Genomic DNA, 20,906 nt, shown 5'->3' with positions numbered 1-20,906 from the left:
CTTGCAGAAGCTGACATGCACATTTAGTTTTGTATAGTTCAACTGTCGCACAGTCCATTTTATCTTTTAGGGAACCTTTGGCACAACAACCAGAGTGAGAATGTCAGTAGCATTTTCACAGAGTAAGCACTACTAATTCTCTTTCATAAATATTGGTTCTGCACTGGTATGTAAAGAGAAGGCCCAAAATCTAGCAAAGTGGGCGAAAAGCCTAAAATGTATGCCCTCTATTTGTAAGTCCAGACTTTAGAAATTGAAATGAATGGAGTTTAGACTTTATCAAAGAGAAAGGCGTCTTAAGCAGAGAAAGTAGTACAACTATTACCATCCTTTTCTGCCATTTAGCTGGTAGTCATTTCAATACAAATCAAATCATTTCCAAAGTCAGGTTTGCATTGTGTCAAGCTTTAGCTAAAGTTCCAACTACCTAGGTTTTTTTTTTTTTTTTTTTTTTTTTTTTTTTTTTTTTCTCGATAGAAACATGTCATATATTATAGCATCAAAAGTACTGTGCTGCACTCCAACATATGCCCAGGCAGTAGGCTCACATCTTGATTTTTGAATGCCCACTTAGTTAGGTTGTGGGCTTCAACATTTGAACCTCTGCTAATCCAGTTAAACTTATAAAAGGAAAAAGGCTGACATAAGCCCATAATCATACATATGATAGAGTCTAATTTCCAGTTCAGAGAGTCTAAGTTACAGGAGATCTGTAGATTTTGTACAACCTGTTTACAGTCTCCTTCAAAAAGAAATGATGTTTTCCCTGTGGTCCATGCTAACTTGGCTGCCACTTCCATCGCCACCATCTCAGCCTCCTCAGCACTCCCAGCATCAAATCTTCGAGTAGCTGCGTCCACCAACTTGCCTTCCCCATCCCAAGCCAATGCACCCAAAGAAGCAGCTGACTCTCGTGTAGTCTGCAGAAGCAAACATCAAATCTAATTACCAAGGTGTTTTCTTCTATCATAGGGAATAGTAAGTTGTTGTGGTCACTCCCTGAGTATCAGTAAATGCTTGGCTGTATTTACTCCTCTTAGCATAAGCCCTTCTCAACAGCCCCTCTCTGTTGGGTGATTTCCCTTCAAACTTGGCTTTGTTTCTCATCTCCCATATCTCTTGGAGGAGAATAACTGCTAGTATCCCCTTTCCAGCCATACCAGGATCCTTGGCTTTAGTCCACTCTAGAAACTCATCCGGCCAATCCCTGATAGTCAGGGCTGCCCTCTCTTCCACTCTTGCTCCCAACTCAGAGGCAAACCATACCACTTGTATCCATTCAAATTGGAAAAATAAATGGTTTGGGTCCTCTAGGTCAGTCCAGCAAAGAGGCCAAGTATAGTCTCCCTTAAGGTTGTGCATGGTCAATACATCTCCTGTGGGGAGAATGTACATATACAGCTTCCATATAAAAAGCTGATTGAGTGCTAGCTGGCAACTTTGTTTTCTAGAGAGTCATGATGCTATTAGTGTTAAAGGAGGATGTGCCTCCTTGCCATTCAGAGTTGTTCAAAAAATGATAAGCAGACTTAACAGAGAGTCTACCATTCTTTGTTCCCCCCCATCTGGCTGAGTCACTTGCCAGAGTGGAGAGTCTTATCACCACTTGCTTGATGAGGGTAGCTATTTCAAGTGGGAATATCCTTTCAACCTTATGATTATCCCACCCAGAATCATCCCCATGCATCAAGTCCCTTACTTTTAGGCTCTCAAGGTCAGATCTGCCAGGTAATATCTCTTCCAGTTTAATAGGGGCCTCATTTATGAGAATCCAAGGTTGCTTCATGACATTGACCTTGTCCCCCTTGCCGACACTCCAAACAACTTCTGGTAAGATATTCCTGGCAGTCCTATGAACTCCCTTCTAGAACCAAGAGGCCCAATGTAACGCCCGTATTTAAAATACGTATTTATTTATTTATTAATTAATTTAATTATTTATTTAAAAATCGGCTGGATTGGATTTGAGATTTGTGGGCCTAGTTTCTGGGCCCGAGTCTGTGTTGGGCTTGGGTTTTAGACCCAAGTATATAATCACATTATTCTAGAGAATAGGGTTCTTGGAAGATAATAAAATAATGAAAATGGAGGCAGAGCTAGAAACTCGTTTGCTGGAGCGTTGGAGCGCGACGGCTCGGACGACGAGGGATTCGTCGGGTTTTAATACAGGTGAGTAGAGTTCTCTCTCACCACTACTAGAACTATGATTTTCGTCTCTTTAGAATTTATGAAATTACTGTCCATATAAGCTGTTATTGTGAGTATTTTAGTTTTATCTTTTTCTTTTTCTCACCTATCGCATATACAGTTTATACTGGGATAACAGTTTTACGGGAGTATAACAGTTTTGTGAGAGTACAATGATTTCGGTGATTTTTCCTGCTCTTCCTCGTCAATGTTTTGTTTTGTTTTTGTATTAGTAAAGTCAGTTATAATTTGGACTGTTGGGAGCTTCGACAGAGCGTCAATGGTGGCAGCGCAAACCCCAGTATTTGTTTTTGTATTTTTTGTTGTTTTGTTTTGGTTGATTGTCGGGAGTTTAGAGATGGGTGGTCGAACTGTCGGGGTATATGGGAATGATGTGAGTGTAGAATCGGTGGTGGAGGAGCTGTTCAAGCTCTGAAGGTGCGTTAATGGCGGCCAGAGAATCGCCCAGCCATGAACGAAATCCTATTGTATTTGTTTGAACTATTTTGGTTGTGGTTGGATTAAGGGTAGTTATTGGTTGTGTGTGTGGGGCTATCGAGTGAGGGCGGTGGGAAGCTTGGAGAAGCCATTAATGGAGGCCGAAATTTCTTCCAGATCTAGTTTTGGTGAAGTTTAGATTTAAGCATTTGAGGTTGTTGCCTTTGTTAATGTTGTTTGGTTTTGGATTTGGGTTAAAACCGATGTGATGAAGTGAGGGGCGGTGGCCGAAGTGGTGGTGGCTGGTGGAGGAGAGAATTGGTGAGGAAGAAGAACTGTTGATCGGTTTAGGCTTGGGCCTGGGTCAGTTTCAGTTCTTGGGCCTTAGTTTGTTTTGATTGGGCGATTCAGTTCAATTTTTGGACCGAACCACTTAAGTGTTTGGGGCCATTTCATTTTAAGTTTTGGGCCAGTTCTATTAGGCTTTGGGCCGGTTTATAATTTTATGTCGGTTGGTCCTTATGACCCCATTTGGGTCAGGTTGAATAATAAGTTGGTTTAGACTTTTGGGGCCAGGTTCTAAGGTTTGGGCTTGGCCAGTTGGGTCCGAACCACTACCTTAGTCAGGAGCCCATGAGCCATGCACCTTTGCCCTTAGCCATGAACCATGGCTATGACTCTGAAACCTGTCGAATATTGAAACGACAGTTTGACTTTGACAATGACAGTTTGACTTTTGACAATGACGTGTTGACTTTGACCGTTGACTTTGACAATTGACCGTTGACTTTGACTTTGACTGTTGACTGTTGACTGTTGAATGTTGATTTTTTTCCAGTTTTTCTCATATTTAAGAATATGGACAAATATAGTAATAAAATATTGTCGAAAATTATATAACTTTGTTTGTCATTATCTAATTAAGATTTGACGTGAGTAGTGTGTAAAGCATATAAATATTGAGCTTTGATTGTGAACTATGGACTGTGTAATTGTGCTACGTTTTATGTTGTAAATCGTATGGACAAAATCAAATGTTGAAATGCTGTGGAAGCTTGTATGAATTTGGTTGTCATTATCTAATTAAGATTTGACGTTGATATTGTGACATTATATAATATGTTGGGATATATATATTAAATGCAATAGTTTTGGAGAAATAAATGTATAAACACTCTATTATTTTATATGTGAGATGCTACTATGAGGTAGTATAGTATGTGTGGATATTTTCCCACGGGATTATGGCTTAGTGCAATAAGGTATTTGACCTACACGTGATATAGTGGAATTATTAGGAGTCATAAATGTATGACATTTGAATAAATTACATAACGAAAATCCTAGAACCTAGCTACCACAACTCATGTGATTTGCCCTGTGTGGGGGTGTGCAATTTGATTGGCCCTTCTGGCGTTTCAGTGAATCTGAATGGCCTTCGGGCGTAAGTAATGTGATTGGCCCTTCTGGCGTTTCTGTGAATCTAAATGGCCTTCGGGCGTAAGTAATGTGATTGGCCCTTCTGGCGTTTCAGTGAATCTTAATGGCCTTCGGGCGTAAGTAATGTGATTGGCCCTTCTGGCATTTCAGTGAATCTAAATGGCCCTTTTGGCGTAGCCGAATAGTGGCTTGATTATTCCGTTCGCAAAATAGAACGAGACGCGCGATATTTTATGCCGAATAGTGGCAGTACTTGCATAATGGCTTCCGTGTGAGGGTTACCTAGTGTGCAGCATCCCGCTCAGGGTAGTTACGCACGGAGTGGTTCATTATGTAAGGGGAGGCATGTGGATGTACATGTTCGGCATTGGGAAGCGATTGTGGTAGTCAGGGAAACTAGGTAAGACATAGATACGACGTGAATTTTAGGGACACACAAAGAAAGCCTTAATTAATATAATTATGGTAATATGTTGGTTAATGATATATCTTTAGATAGAGGATTGTATATGTGTGGTTGGTTATTTGTTTAGTTAGAACCTAAGGCGCCTCGATGGAGGAACTATATGCCTTATTTATTATGCGTATAGTTTGTTGTGTGGTTAGTGGGAAGTTAAAACCTCAAATGGAGGAACTACGCCTTTAATTATTATACTTAAGGATGTTGTATTAGTTGTTGGGAGTTAAAACCGGTGGAGGAACTAAGCGCCTTATGGATGGATGTATATATTTGTATAAGTATATGTTGTATTTTAGAGCTACTCACACCAAGCATTTTTATAAATCTTGACCCGATTTGCATGTTTGTTTATCGGGTGTGTTCATTAAATGAACATAGTTGATAAGTCTTGACAGGTTTAGTGTTGAAGAAGATTGGTTCTTTGCTTGTGGTTTTGCGTTAGCGTCGCATTTCAAGATAGGCTTTGTTTTCCTTTGAGGTGATATAGGTTTTTCAGTTGAGATAAGGTTATTTGCATTTTCATTTGTTAATTTTTGTAATGAAGCGGACTTTTGTTTAAGCTAAAAATTTTATTGGTTTTTAATTATCCGCATATTTAAACTGTTTATGGGTTTTTGGAAGTTGAGAGTGCATCACACCTCAGAGATCGAAGAGTCGGAAACAAATAATGTTTATCCGAATTCTGTCGAAATTCGGGGTGTGACACCCAAGGTGGGGGTTCAGCTTTAACATCAAACCAGAACTTCCCATAAGCAGTTAGGAAGGTTTTTGCCCATATAGAAGTGTTATCCATAAAAGCTTTCTAGGCCAGCTTTGCAAGTATAGCCTTGTTCATGTCACCAGCTTTTCTTAGCCCAAGGCCTCACAAGGCCTTGGGTTTGCATATACTATCCCACCCTGTGGTGTGGATGCTTTTGTTATCTTCCTGCCCATGCCACCAGAAATTCCTACAAACTTTATCAATCTTCTGGCAAGTAGATTGAGGGAGTTTGTATGTGGTCATAGTAAAAAGAGGTGTGACTTGCGCCACATCTTGGATGAGGGTAGTCCTCCCAGTTTGAGCAAGGACTTTTGCCCTCTACCCTTTTATTTTATTATGCACTTTGTCTACCATGAAGTCAAAATATATATTTTTTCTTTTAGGAGAGGACAATAGAAACCCCCAAATATTTGTCCTTTCTATCAAAGAATCTCATCTTCCAAAATCTTTTTAAAATCTTGTTGTGCATTCTATGAACATTTTTACTACAAAAGATACTAGACTTATCAAAGTTTATCTTCTATCCAGAAGCTTTGCAGTAATCCTCGAGGATGATCTTAACCTTTCCACTCTCTGCTAGATTAGCTTTAGTGAATAAGATAAGATCATCAGCATACAAGAGATGAGTAATAGGAAGAGCATTCCTTCTGATTTTAATCCCATGTATATCACCATTACTCTCTGCCTTTGCTATCATCCTTGAAAGAGCTTCTGACACCAGAATAAACAGGTATGGGGAGAGAGGGCCTTCCTGTCTTAGACCTCTATCAGGATTAAACTGCTCTAGGAGAGACCCATTTAACAACACCCTATAAGAAACAGTAGAAATATATTGGGAGATGAGGAGTCTCCACTTTTCACTGAACCCCAACCTTTGAAAGATATTATCTATAAAGGATCACTTAACTCTGTCATAGGCTTTAGCCATATCCATCTTAAGGGCCAGAAACCCTTTTTTGGTTTTCATATGGTTCATATTGTGAAAGATCTCACTAGCTAAGCTAATATTGTCTCCTTTTTATGAAGGCTCCTTGAAAGGGGTAGACAATCTTGCTTATATGAGCTTTGAGCCTATTAGCTAGAATCTTTGCTATAATCTTATAGCAAAAATTACAAAGGCTAATAGGTCTGAACTTTGACATATGATCCGGATTAGAGATTTTAGGAATAAGAGCAATAAAAGTTTCATTGAAACTAGGGTCCATGCACCCTTGAGTAATTTTTTTTTAACACAATCAATAATGGAAGGGCCAATAACATCCCAACACTACTGATAGAAGCAACCCTGAAAACCATCAGGTCCAGGTGCTTTCAGAGCCCCCATCTTCCTAACCACATTACAAATATCCTCCCTAGTAGGGCAGCCAGTGAGAATCTCATTTTCTCTATCAGATATGCAAAGGGAGAGCAGAGTAAGAATATCTTTATTGATATCAGGTTCATCAGAAGCATAGATATCATCAAAGTATTCTTTAACTACCATTCCTACTTCCTGCCTGCCCTCTTTCCAGCTGCCTGATAAGAGCCCAAAACTGTAGTTTTAACCCTGTAACAGTCATACTTTTAGACCAATTATGTGAGTAATAATTAAGAGTTAACACTGATCACGTGTTTTTATGCATTTCAGGCTTCAAAGTCCATTATGTGCAGAAATATGCCACTTTAGCGAGATAAAGGAGCAAAGGTCGGTTACTAAGGAGTTCCGTGATTAAAGGCCAAGATCCAAGAAGACAAAGCCTTTCTAAAGCCCGGTCAAAGCTGAAAAGTCAAAGTCCACGCGTGCGTAAACTTGCACAAAGTCAATAGAACTTCCGAAGACCATATCTTTGGACTCAGACCTCGGAATTGGGCCTACCTTATGTCAAAACGACCGGCTCGGAAAGAGCTTTCCAATGGTCTAAGCCTTGACCCAATCAGAGGAGCAGAAGTGGACGAAAAGTCTGTGGAAGCCAACTGCAGCTGAAGAGGCCTTTTTGATCGAAGAATTGGGTTTTGGGCCCGATTCTCGGCCCAAAACATGGCTCCAAGCCCATGCACGATTTTTGGATCTGAATGTATAAAACAAAAGCTTAGCTCTTTGTTAATGGTAGCTAGTTAGACCTAAATTAATATATAGAATTCTAGATCTAGTTTTATTAATTAAATTAAGCTTAGTTCCATTTTCAATTCTTGTTTTAGATTAAGTCTTTGAATCATTATTCTTGATTGATTAGATAAATAAAATAGTTGTTTTCTCAATTTCGAATTGTGTTATTTCAATTTATAGATCTGATTTTAATTCTTGTTGATTATCATTCCGTAGTTTAAATAGATTGAACCATTGTTAGTTCATTTAGTTAAGTTAGAATTTTAATATGATGTGTAGTTATAATTCAATGGGAAATGATGGTTTGATGACTCAAGGCTAAAACCTCCATTAGAGGGGTTGATGAAGTCTTGATGAAAACTTAGTGGTATAGTGTAGAAACATTGTAGAATCTATTCCAATCTAGAAGGTCGTGATTAAGCCATGAGAATGGGTGGGCGACCTCACATGCTAGTTAGTACTCGGTAGAAATGCCATGAACACTAGGGATTAGAACTCGAATTTCTTGCCGTAAGAACGTAAGAATCAAGATACAAGAATCTATGTTAGGCTATTAAGTTGGATTCGAGGTGGATTCAATTCCCCTCTAATCATTTATCTAGATTCAAAACAATCATATTTCCATAGCATTAGTAGTTTAAAAGTCAAGTAATCAAATTCAGTAATTATCGTAGTAATCACCTTCGTAAAGCTCTCATTGACTTAAGACCGACTAATTAGATTAGAAAACATCCATACTAGAGCACTATGAGAGGAACGAATTTGTTACTCCACTCTATTTCGATAGAATTGAGAGTAGAAACTTTGATAAAATAGACACTTAAATAGTTTTAGTTTACTTACATTTTGAGTTTTATCGTTCATTTCTTAGGTAAACTATTCATTTTTCAGTTTATCACTGCCCTCACTATCTTTAATCTTATCAATATGATTTTTCCTTCTTCTATACACAGTGGATAGGTGGAAGAACTTGATGTTCCTCCCACCTTATTTGATCCAGTGTTGGCTAGACTTCTGTTTCCAGAAGCCTTCTTCCTTTTCATACCAATCAAACAAACTAGCTTTCAGCTGTTTTGCTTTCTCATTGTTGGTAGGATTGAAGGCTTTATGGAGAACCCTATCAAGATCCCTTTGGATTCTCTTGATATTATGGAAAATATTGCCAAACACTTTTTTATTCCAAGCTGTAAGTCTTTTTTTAGTATTCTTTAGCCTGTGGATGACCTTCCAGTCAGGCAGGTCATGAGTTACCTCATTCCACGCCTTATCAATAACAGACTTACATGAGTCATCCTTAAGCCACATGTCAAAGAATCTGAAAGGCCTATCCGCATTCTCCACTTTTGGTTTGAGATGGATCATAAGAGAAAGGTGATCTGATATGGCATTAGCCACATTCCTGACCACCATATTGGGAAACAGATCCATCCAATCAGCAGTGGCAAAAGCTCGATCAAGCCTCTCTAGGATGTTATCTTTTACCTTTCTATTGTTGTTCCAGGTAAACTTGGGTCCCTTATAACCCAGGTCTATCAAACCTAAATCATTAATCAAGGAATTAAAATCAAGCATGCAATTGGTAAATATAGCCCTGCCCCCTACTTTCTCATCTAGAGATTTTATGGCATTAAAATCTCCAAAGATTAACTAAGGGCCAGGTATAGCAGGGGCAATTTCTCTAAGCTCAGTCCAGAATCTATGTCTAAGATGTGCATTTGGTTCACCATAAACAAAAGTAAAAAACCAAGTAGTAGAACTGTTGTAATCTGAATGTTTACCTATTATCTGGTTTGTCATAGCTCCTAGAACCTCCAAATTGACTCCCATTTTCCAGAACATAGCCAGACTATATCTCAGCCCATTAGCCGGAACACAAAAGAAATTATCATACTTTATCTCCCTACTTAACTGACTGATCCGATTTTCTCCTACTTTTGTTTCAGACAAGCAAACTATCTCAGGTTGATGTTGTCTCACTAGATCCTTTAGATTTTGAATTGTCGTGGAGGAACCTATTCCCTGGCAATTCCAGGCTTGTATCATTTCTGATGAGGCAGCTGTTTGGGGACAGCCACCGCGAACCCTGGAGGAGGACCACACAGACCTCCACTGCTACTTGAATCACCACTGTTACCCTTTGCACTTGCATCACCACCATACCCACTACATGCACCCCTATATTTCTTAGTTTTTTTTTCCTTTCTTCTGCTCTTTGAACTTGAGGTTGAGATGTTTCACCACCGTTGAGTCATCAAAGGCAAGAGGCTGAGGTTGGGAGATACTATCCTCATACTCATAAACCAATTCTCAAGGGGCATTCCCTATCGAGACCTCCTCCTGATGATTCTTATTATATACTACCATGTCTTGCTCATCTTCATCATATGGATCCTCTTCTTCCTCATCTGTTGAGTATGCATCTTCCTCTGATGAATATGCATTTTCTTCTTCTGAGAAAGCATCTGAAAGAATATCTTCTTCAGGGATGTCTCCTCCTGTATCTACAAAAGGTTCACTAGAAGCCAGAGAATGTTCAGATGGTACACTTGATTTCATCGAGTCGCTAGATACTGAGATAACTGGAGCATTTTCCGGTATCATCAAGTTTCCCATCCCCTTTGATCGTAGATCATCAGCTTCAAGTTTTGCCCTCTTTGATTTCTGTATGGCCAGCCTCAAGCTAATCCTGCCCCACCCATGATCACCCATGAAATCTGTTTCAAGATCCTTGCCAGAGAGATTAAACACTTTCCTTTTTTTTTCCCACACCAGTCTCTGCTTCTTCCTTTCTAATATATCTGAAAAAACTCATCTTTTTTGCTCCCCGAGCAACCAAAGATTTTTTCCTCCTACCTCGTGTTGGTTGTCCAATGAAACGAAAATTTGTTGTCTCAGCTCCAGTCTGGATGGAGGCACGCTTAGTCCCATCTGATTCATTATATTCGAGAAGAGGAATAATTGCCTCGGTAATGTGAGAAAGACTATTTTTCGGCGAGGTATAGTCACTCCCTATAGCTTTTTTAGTTCCCAAGCTAGAACCCTCCAAACCTAGGTCTCCTGTTTCCACCGCGACACACCCTAACTCTTGGTTGTTTTCAAACCTTCCAGAATCTGGATCTATACCTTAGCCCAGTACCATTTCTTACGGTCCACAAACCTTACCTATGTCTTCATCCAGGTCCATACCAGACCCATATCTGTTTGGGTTCCAGACTACCAAGGCCCCATGAATAGGTCCTGTCGTTTTTAAAAGGTTCATGTATCTTTTTTGTTCCTCTTGGGCTTTGGTAAACAGACCTGGCCCATGATCAGTTTCAGAGAGAGTTGGACCCCCCAAATCAGTAGCAGTAATGGTCACTGACCCAGACACTGATCCTTCAGAGATAGCTGTTCTACTCACTTGGAAACCCAGTTCTCTTTCCTCAGCTGCCATAGGGCTGTTGTCAGGGAGGTTCCCCACGTGTGTGCTTCTAGGCGGTGTTGTCAGAATCCCAGCCCCACTCTAGTTACGTCTCACTGGCAAGCCTCTGTTCCTTGCTGGAATCTGGTCATACCTCAATTTTTGTGGTGTGCCTGAGATCGTAACTGATACAGGGCTAGAACTTGCCGCCCCATTATAGAACACATTTGCTCACATCATGAAGGAGAAATTGTTCTTGACATCCCTGGGAGAGCCCCCATACTTCCGCATGTCCATACTGTACTTTTCACATTGATAACAAAAAATGGATATCATGGCCTATACATCCACAGAAGAAACAGAAGATGTCCAGATTTTCATAATTAAAGGTGACTCGGAATGTTTCCCCCAATTCCGTTCGGAGATCTATTCCCTTGAGAAGCTTTTCCTTGATATCCATCCTCACTCTGACCCTTGCCACCGGTTTATTAAACTCCGATGAGCACAAAAGGTCAACTGCCTTAACTTTGCCCAAGCTTTGCCCCACCTTGTTTATATTATCTTCATTTATCCGATTACATGGGAGCCTATATATCTGAACCCAGAAATCCACCAAATCAAACTTCCAGTCCTCATCTGCTAGCTCAGATGGCTGCCATTTTTTAATAGAGATAATGAACCCTTGAACCATCCAAGGTCCATTCCTCCTTACATGATCGTATTCCACAGGGTTCTCGAACTCCAGCTTATACAAACCTTTGGCTAAAGATTCTATCTTTGTGTTACCTCTCGTTTGCCAACATTGATGCAGCTCCTCAACCAGAGCTTGGAGGGGTATGGATTTACCACCAAACAACTTACCCATCAGGGTGTTATGTCCCCCTGTATTGACTTCCTCATTCTTGCATCTGATATCTATCACTCGTTTTTCCTGAGCAGAAAAGATTTTGCATTCAGCTTGAAGATTTTCAATTTTAGATTTGGATGATGATAGGGTTATATACTAAAAGCATTACTTTTGTATTAACTCTAATTTTTTATATTTTGAATGAGAATCATATGGGCAAATGTTATGTATATTATATATGTTATTAGTTATATGCATGTGTCTAATATTTTATGTTGTAGATGATATGGTGTGTGGTGACACACAGAAGATCATATCATCAGTACCTTATAAAGTATAAGCGTTCACAACCTAGATGGATTTGGACAAACCATTGGTATGGTTATAGTATAATCTGGTATTAGTCTATTTTGACTATATGATTATACTAGTACACTTTGTGTGTATTGAACAGGACCAAGTGAGGTTATTTCTCTTTATACTGACTATATAAGAGAACAAACACCTCTGTTATTATGGATGCTTATCCTCTTAATCTGGATATAATAACGGGCACTTACGTGGATTGTACATTTCTTTAAATCATCAATGAGTGAGATTCATTTGTGAATCAACAAACTTGATGGATTGGGTAATGACATTGTATGTAAGGTGTGTTATTAATTATATAAAGAATCCGTATCCCGCAAGAAATCGGGCTGATGATGTCCCCTTGAGGAGCTCATAAGGATTGTCATGTAAATCCTGCAGGTGGATTTGATCCGACATGACAATGAGGTTGAGTGGTACTACTCAAGGACATAAGAAGTTGATTAATGTAGTTGTCAGTAACTTGACTTAATCAACGGGCATTCGATATCTTAAACATGGGGAGATCAACGAGCATATAATATGGAGCCCATAAACGTAACACACAATTTGGGATTAGGGCGGTAGTGCAACAATGGCCTTTAGTGGAATAAGTCATTTGTTGACGGACTTGGGTCGTGTGTTCTGGGCGAACATGGGAAGCCCAAGCCCGTCAGGAGGCCCAACCCTAATTTCTCTTCATGGTCCCTGTTGTAGCCTATAAATAGAAACCTCCTTCTCTGGCCGTTTTTCCGAAGGTTTTGCTCAAGAAAAGTAGATCTAAAAATCGGTTCCAAACTTTGTGAGTGAGAGAGGCCAAGAGAGAAAGAAAAGGTTGGAAGATCGTTGCCCACACAACATCCACTCTGTGCATAGGAATACAACGGAAGATCAAGAGGTTGCTGATTCTGGATTCTCAGAGTTATCACAGCTAATCTACAGGTATGTTTTCCAATCAAAATTATAAACCCCATTAATTCCACTGCGCATGGTTTTCACAGTTTGTAGAAATTTACATTCTGAAATAACGGTTCCTACAGATGAGTCGCCAGTCTCCATTATTGTAGGATGCTCCCCTAGCAACAAATCCATGGTAGCCCCAAAACGTAGAGAGGGGGGGGGGGGGGGGAATGAAAGTGTTTGATAGCTGACTAAAGAAAAAAAAAATGCAAAGAAAGAAAACCAAAAACTACAAGATCCAACCAAACCGATATATGAAGAAACCACAGAAAGGTGTAGATGTTAGAGAAGTATATGAGAGAGATGATTAGTAGAGAGAGAAGTAGAAGTCTAAAGACAGAAGGAGAGCAATTGAAATTTGAAGTTTGAATATCAGGCAGAGAAGGGGAAACTGCTTTCAGCCGTAGCAGAACTTTTTACAACTACAGTTTGGGGTGAATTATTCCTTTGCGTGTTATTTTTCAATTGTTGGAATCTCTTGTGTATTTCTAAATACTAGTGTGTGTGTGCAAAGTGGAGGAGATGAACAAATGGTGTTCTCTCCACTTTAGTGCATAGTAGATAGTCCCACATTGGTTATCCACCACATCGGGTAGGGTTGGGCTTGGGCTTGGAAACTTCTTGTTGTGGGTAGTGATTTTGACCAATAGCCTAAAAACTTTTTGTCTTTTTTTTGAAAGCGGCAAGTTTTGTTGTTCTATTAGGAGTTGGTCTCTCTTCCTCCTAACCTCTATAAATAGAATTTGTGAGTCCATAAAGAGGAGAGACTTGATCGAAACTCAACTAAGAGAAACAAAACTCAAACCAAATCCTTTTTTTCTTCTCTTCTTCTGGATTGCCCAGAGAGAGTTATATTGTTTTCTAGAGGATAGTCCGTTCTAGTGCAAAGTCGACCTTGTTAACCATTGAATCCTGTGAGGAAGACGCCCATCGTTGCCTTTCTTTCCACTATTGGAAGGGGCTTAAATTTTTTCTTAAGGGCTGACTAATCCGCGCTTTGGTTATTCTCAATTCCATCACGTCGCCCTTGTTTCTTTATTGTTCTTTGTTCCTTCATACGTTCTACTTTAGTTGCTGTGTTCATACAACTATTCTAACACCAACTACCTAGGTGAGTAGGTGTAAATTAGTCCAGAAAGAGAAATCCAAACCAAGTCCAGCATCACATTGCAAGCCCAACTTGACCTGGGATAGGGTCTGCGGTCTGCCTTCCTGCAGTAATGCGGTTGTTATACAGTACTAGATTGAAGCTTAAATTTGAACTCGACTTGAACTGCACTAATTCAATTCTGCACATTGAAACTAAACAACTAAAACTATTTTGTATTAGTTAACATGGACGGCTAATCGTCTACAATACAAAATATTTTGCATGTGCAAAATTGAGGTTTTTCATTATTCTAACCGAAATGAATTGAACTTGAACTTCAAGCTCGACGTAAGTAGTCTCAACTCTCAAGCAACAATTCTGTAAGGATTTTGATTATAATTAAAAATAGCTGTTTAACCTTAGTCACACTTTTAAGACACGTGTAAGTGGACTATCGGAGCTTATCATTTTACTTTAGATTATTTTGCGAAACCTCTATCCTGGTTGTAGGGACGAAACATTGCACCCTGACGGTACAGGTTCATTTGGTCTAGCTTCATCAAATATTAAGAAGGTTATTTACACGAACCGATTAGACTGTTGTAACTCATCGATACAAACAGTAACATATTTGTGACACCACTTGAACAAGCTCGATCTGGAATATTTTTGTCATACTCTGTGTTTGCTCAAACATACATTTTAGAACCAAGCTAACACTTGTTAATGAGAATGGATCTTGACTAACATTTTCTGCTTGTGCCATGTTCTTATCAAATATTGTATGGAACTCTAAATTACTGTTCTCCAAATGCCGAACTAATCTCTTCTCTTTGCTCCCCTCTCCTCCCTCTATTCTCTCTTCTTCTCTTTCTGCTCCCCTTTTCTCTCCTTTTCTTAGCCTCCCTCTTTTCTCCACATCTTCTCCTTTTTATATTCCCCTTCCCCTCTTCAGGACCGTCCATCTGCCCTCTCATCCGACGACCCGAAGTCAACCGTACACTTGCCACCGTAGGCTAGGGTTCTGCGGCTTTGATCCGCTGCTCCTCCTCGTTCTTGCGTAGGTTGCTTCCTATCCGCTGCACCGCGGACTTGGTCCAAGAGGTGCATCTCATGCTATTACAAATATATAACAGAATTCTTTACTTGAAACGATGAGACTGTGTTAAATCATCCATACAAACACTAACATATTTTAGACACTGTAGCGACACAGTTTATGATGGCCGCGGGTCTGGCGGATGAGGGAGCGGGGAAGAGGGGAGGGTGTGGGATGACGAGGCGAGGCTACCCGAGGCGAATGGGCAGAGAAGCCAAGTATGGAGGCCGAGTACCGAGGACAGATAGGGGAGAACCGCGGCGCGAAAGGCTAGCTGACATGGAATAGGACCATCTGGGCACGTGCATAGCTTGGGGAAGGGTGAAACCCTAACGCCGTCGACGAGAACTCAACACTTGGCAGTCCAGAGGCCGTAGATGATGGGACAATTTGGAGGCCCAAGAAGGAGGAGGGTCATTATAAATAGAATAGTAGAGGAGGAGAAGAGTTAGGTCACAACATTTGCCGCCGTCGGGGGAGAAAAAAAGAGAGAGTAAAGAAAAATAGTGAAATGGGGTACCAAAGAAGACGATATCACCGAGAGGGACGTGGAGTCAACAAGAAGCCGAAGGGAGGGGCCGGGACGGGGAAGAGACAATAATGTCCGGAGCAGAGGAGACAAGGTTGTTGCATGAGGAAATATCGAGGTTGAGGAGGAAAATGAGGGGTCGAGAAGGAGAGAGAAACTATAGAGGAGTCGGAAAGGGAGGTGTCTAGAACGGAGAAAGAGGAGGAAGGGGAACGGGCGGAAGAACAAACGGGGTGGGGCTTACTAAGGAACAAGTCGTGGAAATGATAGCTAACGATCGAAGGCTAGCTTGGGACGGACAAAGGGAGAAGAGGAGGGCTTGGCGAGTCAGGTGGTGGCGGGTTGAATCGCAACCCATCGGGCAGATTTGATATGGAAGTCGGAAGTGCGAAGAGGTTCAATCAGCCAAGGTTTGAGAGGTATGATGGAACAGAGACCCAATGCGGACCACATTCACCATTTCCGGCAGCCAGATGCCGTTGTGGCAAGAGTCGCGGTATGACGGACTAAGATGTATGATGTTCCCGCAAGCTTGAAAGGGGAGCATCCGATTGGTATTGAGTTACCTTCGAAGAGTATTAATAACTTTCGGGAGTTGGAGCAGCGTTCATTGATCACTTCATACATCAAAAGAAGCGTGTGGTGGACATCGCGCCTTGTTCAACGTAGCGCAGGTATGAATCGTGAGAGATTTCTTGTGCAGATTCAAGGCGGAGACTTTGAAAGTGGAAAATCTAGATGAAAGGACGGCGGTGATAGCTTTCGAGAGAGGGTTGCGCCCGGGAACTAGAGTACATGAATCGGTAGCAAAGAATGAGATAGCAACTCTACAGGACTTGTATCCGAGGGTGGAAAAGTACATTAGGTATGAGGACACCATGCAGAAGGAGGTGAGAAGGCCGGGAAAGGCGGTGTTATCGTTGGATAAAACGGAGGGGCGCCGGCACTATGAACCCTCTGATAAAGGGGGCAGCGGGTATCGAAAGTCTTCATCGCGGCCCTACAGGGACCGCGAAGAGGTTAGAAGGGAAGGTCGAGACAAAAAGCCTTACCGCGAGGAAGAGCAAGTGCCATTGAATAAGCCGCTGAGCGAGATACTACCGTTGATCCAGAACCTGCAGGGGTATGAGGGTCCGCGAACCAAGCCAGTGGAGGTACAAGGCAGACCTTATTGTGCTTATCATCAAATACACAATCACGAGACGGACAGCTGTTATGCGTTAAGGTGGCTAATTCAGAGGATGATAACAAGGGGATTATTGAAGGAGTTTGTAGCGGAAGGGGACAAAGGGGAGCAGGCGCCTACCCAGGGGAGGATACTAGGAACGATCAATGTGATCTTTCGGTGGAGATATTGAGCCATAATGCACACCGCGACGGATAAGGCGGCGGCAAGCATAAGAAGTGCATGAAAAAGCGGGACAGATTATGGGATCGCGAAAGGGAAGGAAGAGCATCCGCGTTCTCCCGACGCGGACCTCCGAAGCCATCGACTCCAAGACGAGGACGCTGCGTGGTGATCACGGTGACTATGGGAAATTACATAGTAAAGAGAGTGTTGGTGGATTGCGGCGGTCTTTGTGGATTTACTATTTAGAGGGGCAATGGGAGAGATGAACATAGAAAGGAGCAACCGAGACCCCGCCAACAAATTTGTATGGGTTCAACGGAGCATGACGGAACCCTTGGGGCTTTACCGCTCCCGGTGGATCATGGACCGGTTACGGTGTTTTCCGTGTTTAAGGTGGTGGATGCCGACTTCGCGAAGACAACGCCATCCCGGGAGGAGATGGATTCACGAGATGAAAGCGGTTCCTCCACTTACTACCAAGTGATTCGGTTCCCTACCCGACGGGATATACGAGGTCCTGCGGGGATCGGTGTCGGCAAAAAATAGCCACCAAAGTACGGTGAAGAGATTGATCCGGTGGTCGAGGAAGAGACCTCGCGGTCCGGGGAAGAGGCGGCATAGCAATTTATAAAAGCCCGCCGGGAGGGATCGGCAGAGTTAGTAGCGGGGACGAAGACCTTGGATGAGATAGAGGTAGTAAACTTGGGGGAGAACGGTGAAGAGAAGTTCACATCAGTGGGGTCCAGTCTGTCTGAGGAATGGAAGAGCAAAGTAATACATCTCGAAGTCGTCAGATAAGTGTAGGCCATTATACGGGCCGAGGAATCTGTTGGATTTCGAATGGACCCCGGAGTGCGAAAGGGCGTTCCAAGAGTTGAAGGATTACTTAGGCAAGGCCCCTATGCTATCGCGACCAGAACAGGGAGAGAAGTTGTACCTATATTTGGGGGTCACGGAATATGCCATTAGCTCGGTACTAGTCAGAATTGTGGGTAAATTGGAAAAGCCGGTATACTTCCAAAGTAAAACACTGCTGGAAGCCGAGACCAGATATAGCAGAATAGAGAAATATGCCTTGGCTTTGGTGTTCTCGGCCCTGAAGTTGAAACCGTACTTTGAGGTTTCAGTAGTGGTGGTGACCAATTTGCCGTTAAAGCAAGCATTGAAAGTCGAGAAGTCGGGAGGATCTTTGAAATGGGCGTTGATGTTGAAGTTCTTACGAGATCTGCGATCGATCGTAAACATGGCGAGAAAAAGGCGCAGGCGGTGGCAGAATTCTTAGCAGAGTTTCCAGCGGAGGACCCCACATGGGGAAACGAGATGGTCATGGGGCCGGAAAGGATCACGGAACAGGATTGGTTGGACCCCTGGGATCGAAGGAATGGATGGAGAGTCTTTGCCGACGGGTCACCCTACGCACAATTCTGTGGGATAAGGCTAAAGTATCTTTGGTCACGCCGGAAAACAACAGAATTGAGTTAACTATGAAGTTGGGGTTCGCGGCATCAAATAACGAAGCAGAATACGAGGCAGTAATAGCGGGCATGAGAATGGCAGAAGAGGTAGGGGTGAAAGAGTTGACAGTTTATTCCGACTCAAATCTGGTGGTGTGTCAGGCTAACGGAGGGTTCGTGGCGCGGTGCCCACGCATGGCAAAATATCTGGACGTGCTGCAAAAGAGGGCTGCCAGGTTCGCGAAGGTTAGATTCATACATTTTGGGTCAGCGGTGAAAAACAGTTCTAGCCTATGGCGGCCGAGAATCGGAAGAAAGAATGATAAAGGTAAAGCGATGGGAGAAGTTTAGCACGGAGGAGGGAGAGGAAAGAGGGGTGGAGGTATGTCATGTAGAGGGGAGGACGAAGGGGGATGGATCGTACCCATCAAGAGTTTTTTGTCGGGGGACGTGGTGGAAGATAAAGGGGAGAAAAGGAGATCGAACGTACATCGGAGATAACGTGCTCATAGGGGAGCTATATCGAAGGAATTTCGGTGGGCCTTTGTTAAAGTGTCACCGGGCGAGATTAGCCCCTTGAAGTGTTAGCGGAGTTGCATGAGGGAGCGTGGAAGTCACCACCGGGGCGTGACAACAAAGACACGATTGATAAGGCTACTTTTTCGCGATATGAAAAGGGACGCCGTGGACTATGCTAAACGATGATGCGAGAAGTGCCGTGGTTCGCCGGATGATCTTTGCACCGGGGCCGAACCATTACGGTGTGTCAAGTCCGTGGCCTTCGCGAATGTGGGCAATGGATATAGTGGGTCACGCCTGCCCATGGCTACGGGCAAAAGGAGATTCATGTTGGCGGCCACGCATTATTTTACCAAATGGATTGAGGCGGTGGCCGCAACAAGTTAAGGAGACTCACGCGGATCAAGTTTGTGTGGGGAGAACATCATCGTAGATTTGGGTTGCCATATATATTATCATAGCGGAACAATGGGACCCCCATTCACGGGTCCAAGGTGAAAGCGTTCTTCCAAGCATACAAGGTTAGCAGGGTTCTCGCCCCATACAATCAAGGCAATGGGCAGGGAGTCTTCCAACAAGGCCATTATGAACAATCTCAAGAGGAAGCTAGAGGATAAGAAAGGAGTATGGGCAGATGAACTCAGCCATGTTCTGTGGGCTTACAGGACCACGCCTAGGACATCAACAAGGGAAACTCCCTTCGCTTTGGCTTACGGGGTAGAGGCCGTGATTCCCACGGAAATGGTCGCAGCCACGACGAGGACAAGGGCGGTGGAGACGGGGTTGAACGAGGGCATACTGGCAACGGATATGATCTTAGCAGAAGAGAGAAGAGACGAGGCGCGGATCAGACTAGAGGAATACCACCGCAGCCTGCAGAGACGGTATAACAAGAGAGTCAAGCCGAGGCAGTTCAGGATAGGGGATGCCGTGCTGCGACGAGTGACGCAGAGTACCAAGAGAGAGAGTGATGGAAAGCAAATCGGGGGGCCCTATACACTGGTCGATGTGAACACGCATTACAAGCTAAAACGGCGGGAGGAAAGGTACTGGAAAAGCCATGGAATGTGAGAATGCTAAAAAAGTTTCATGTTTGAATGTAATGAAAATCCAGAATGATACACTGGAGCTATTTGTAAATATATAATACAATGGCACTTTTGGGGGACCAAATTTCACCGCTCTACGTAAACTGCAACAGTCAGACGAAACATAGGTGAGGGCAAGAGACGCCCGAGGACGGGAGGTCCATCTCGAGAGAGAGCCGCTGGTCGGGGGAGACGAAGGAAGAAAGGCGACGCCTTATACAGGGGCAAAAAAGAGAGGCCTAACGGAAAGCGAGGCCACTCTAACTAGAGGCCAGCGCGGTGGGGATGAGCCTTCATTGGTCGAACGGTTCAAATCGGACTCACGGCAGTCGAAAGCTGCCCGATGGAACCTAAAGTCAACGAAAGTGACTCCAAAGGGAAAAGAGAAGTTCCCTGCCGAAGAGGTATGGAATCACACATGGGGGCAGGAGAGAAGGCCCCAAACAGAGATAAGAACGAGATGAGTAGAAATAGAGACAAGAAAAATTTAACGAAGCGAGCATGCCAAACAAAGCAACAAGTAAAACCGAGAGATTATACATGTAATCAGGAAAAGTGAAACAGTATCTACCACGCCAACATACAAATGAAAGGGAAAGAACTAATAATATTAGGGGCACACTTTGTTGGAAAAGTAAAGTACAAAATGTCTAAACAACAGCAGACAGCCGACGGGGGGCTAGTCTAAATCCTGCACCAGATCTTCGGCAAGGGGAGCTTGGTCGATCCACCCGAAGTTGGGGCCGGGGAAAGCCTTCAATGGCGGATTGAGGAGAGCAACATCAACCGACTCCGAAACCGGCGGCTCTGCGGCAATGGGTACCGCGGTAGATGGATCTTCCGGCATGGG

The 20,906-nt window shown here is 42.8% G+C and overlaps 2 protein-coding genes across 2 annotated transcripts; one reads left to right on the top strand and one right to left on the bottom strand.

Moving 5' to 3' along the window:
* Positions 1-11,078: 11,078 nt before the first annotated feature.
* LOC147492904 (uncharacterized protein At4g02000-like) lies at positions 11,079-11,636 on the bottom strand. Its single transcript, XM_086567689.1, has one exon. It carries the CDS (start codon positions 11,634-11,636, stop codon positions 11,079-11,081), a length of 558 nt encoding a protein of 185 aa, XP_086423815.1.
* Positions 11,637-19,523: 7,887 nt separating this feature from the next.
* LOC147492903 (uncharacterized) lies at positions 19,524-20,039 on the top strand. Its single transcript, XM_086567687.1, has one exon. It carries the CDS (start codon positions 19,524-19,526, stop codon positions 20,037-20,039), a length of 516 nt encoding a protein of 171 aa, XP_086423813.1.
* The last annotated feature ends 867 nt before the right edge of the window (positions 20,040-20,906 follow it).

The sequence above is a fragment of the Coptis chinensis genome, chromosome 6 (genome assembly GCF_015680905.1).
Source record: "Coptis chinensis isolate HL-2020 chromosome 6, ASM1568090v1, whole genome shotgun sequence".
Classification (NCBI taxonomy): Eukaryota; Viridiplantae; Streptophyta; class Magnoliopsida; order Ranunculales; family Ranunculaceae; genus Coptis; species Coptis chinensis.
This window is presented reverse-complemented; position numbering and strand designations above follow the sequence as displayed.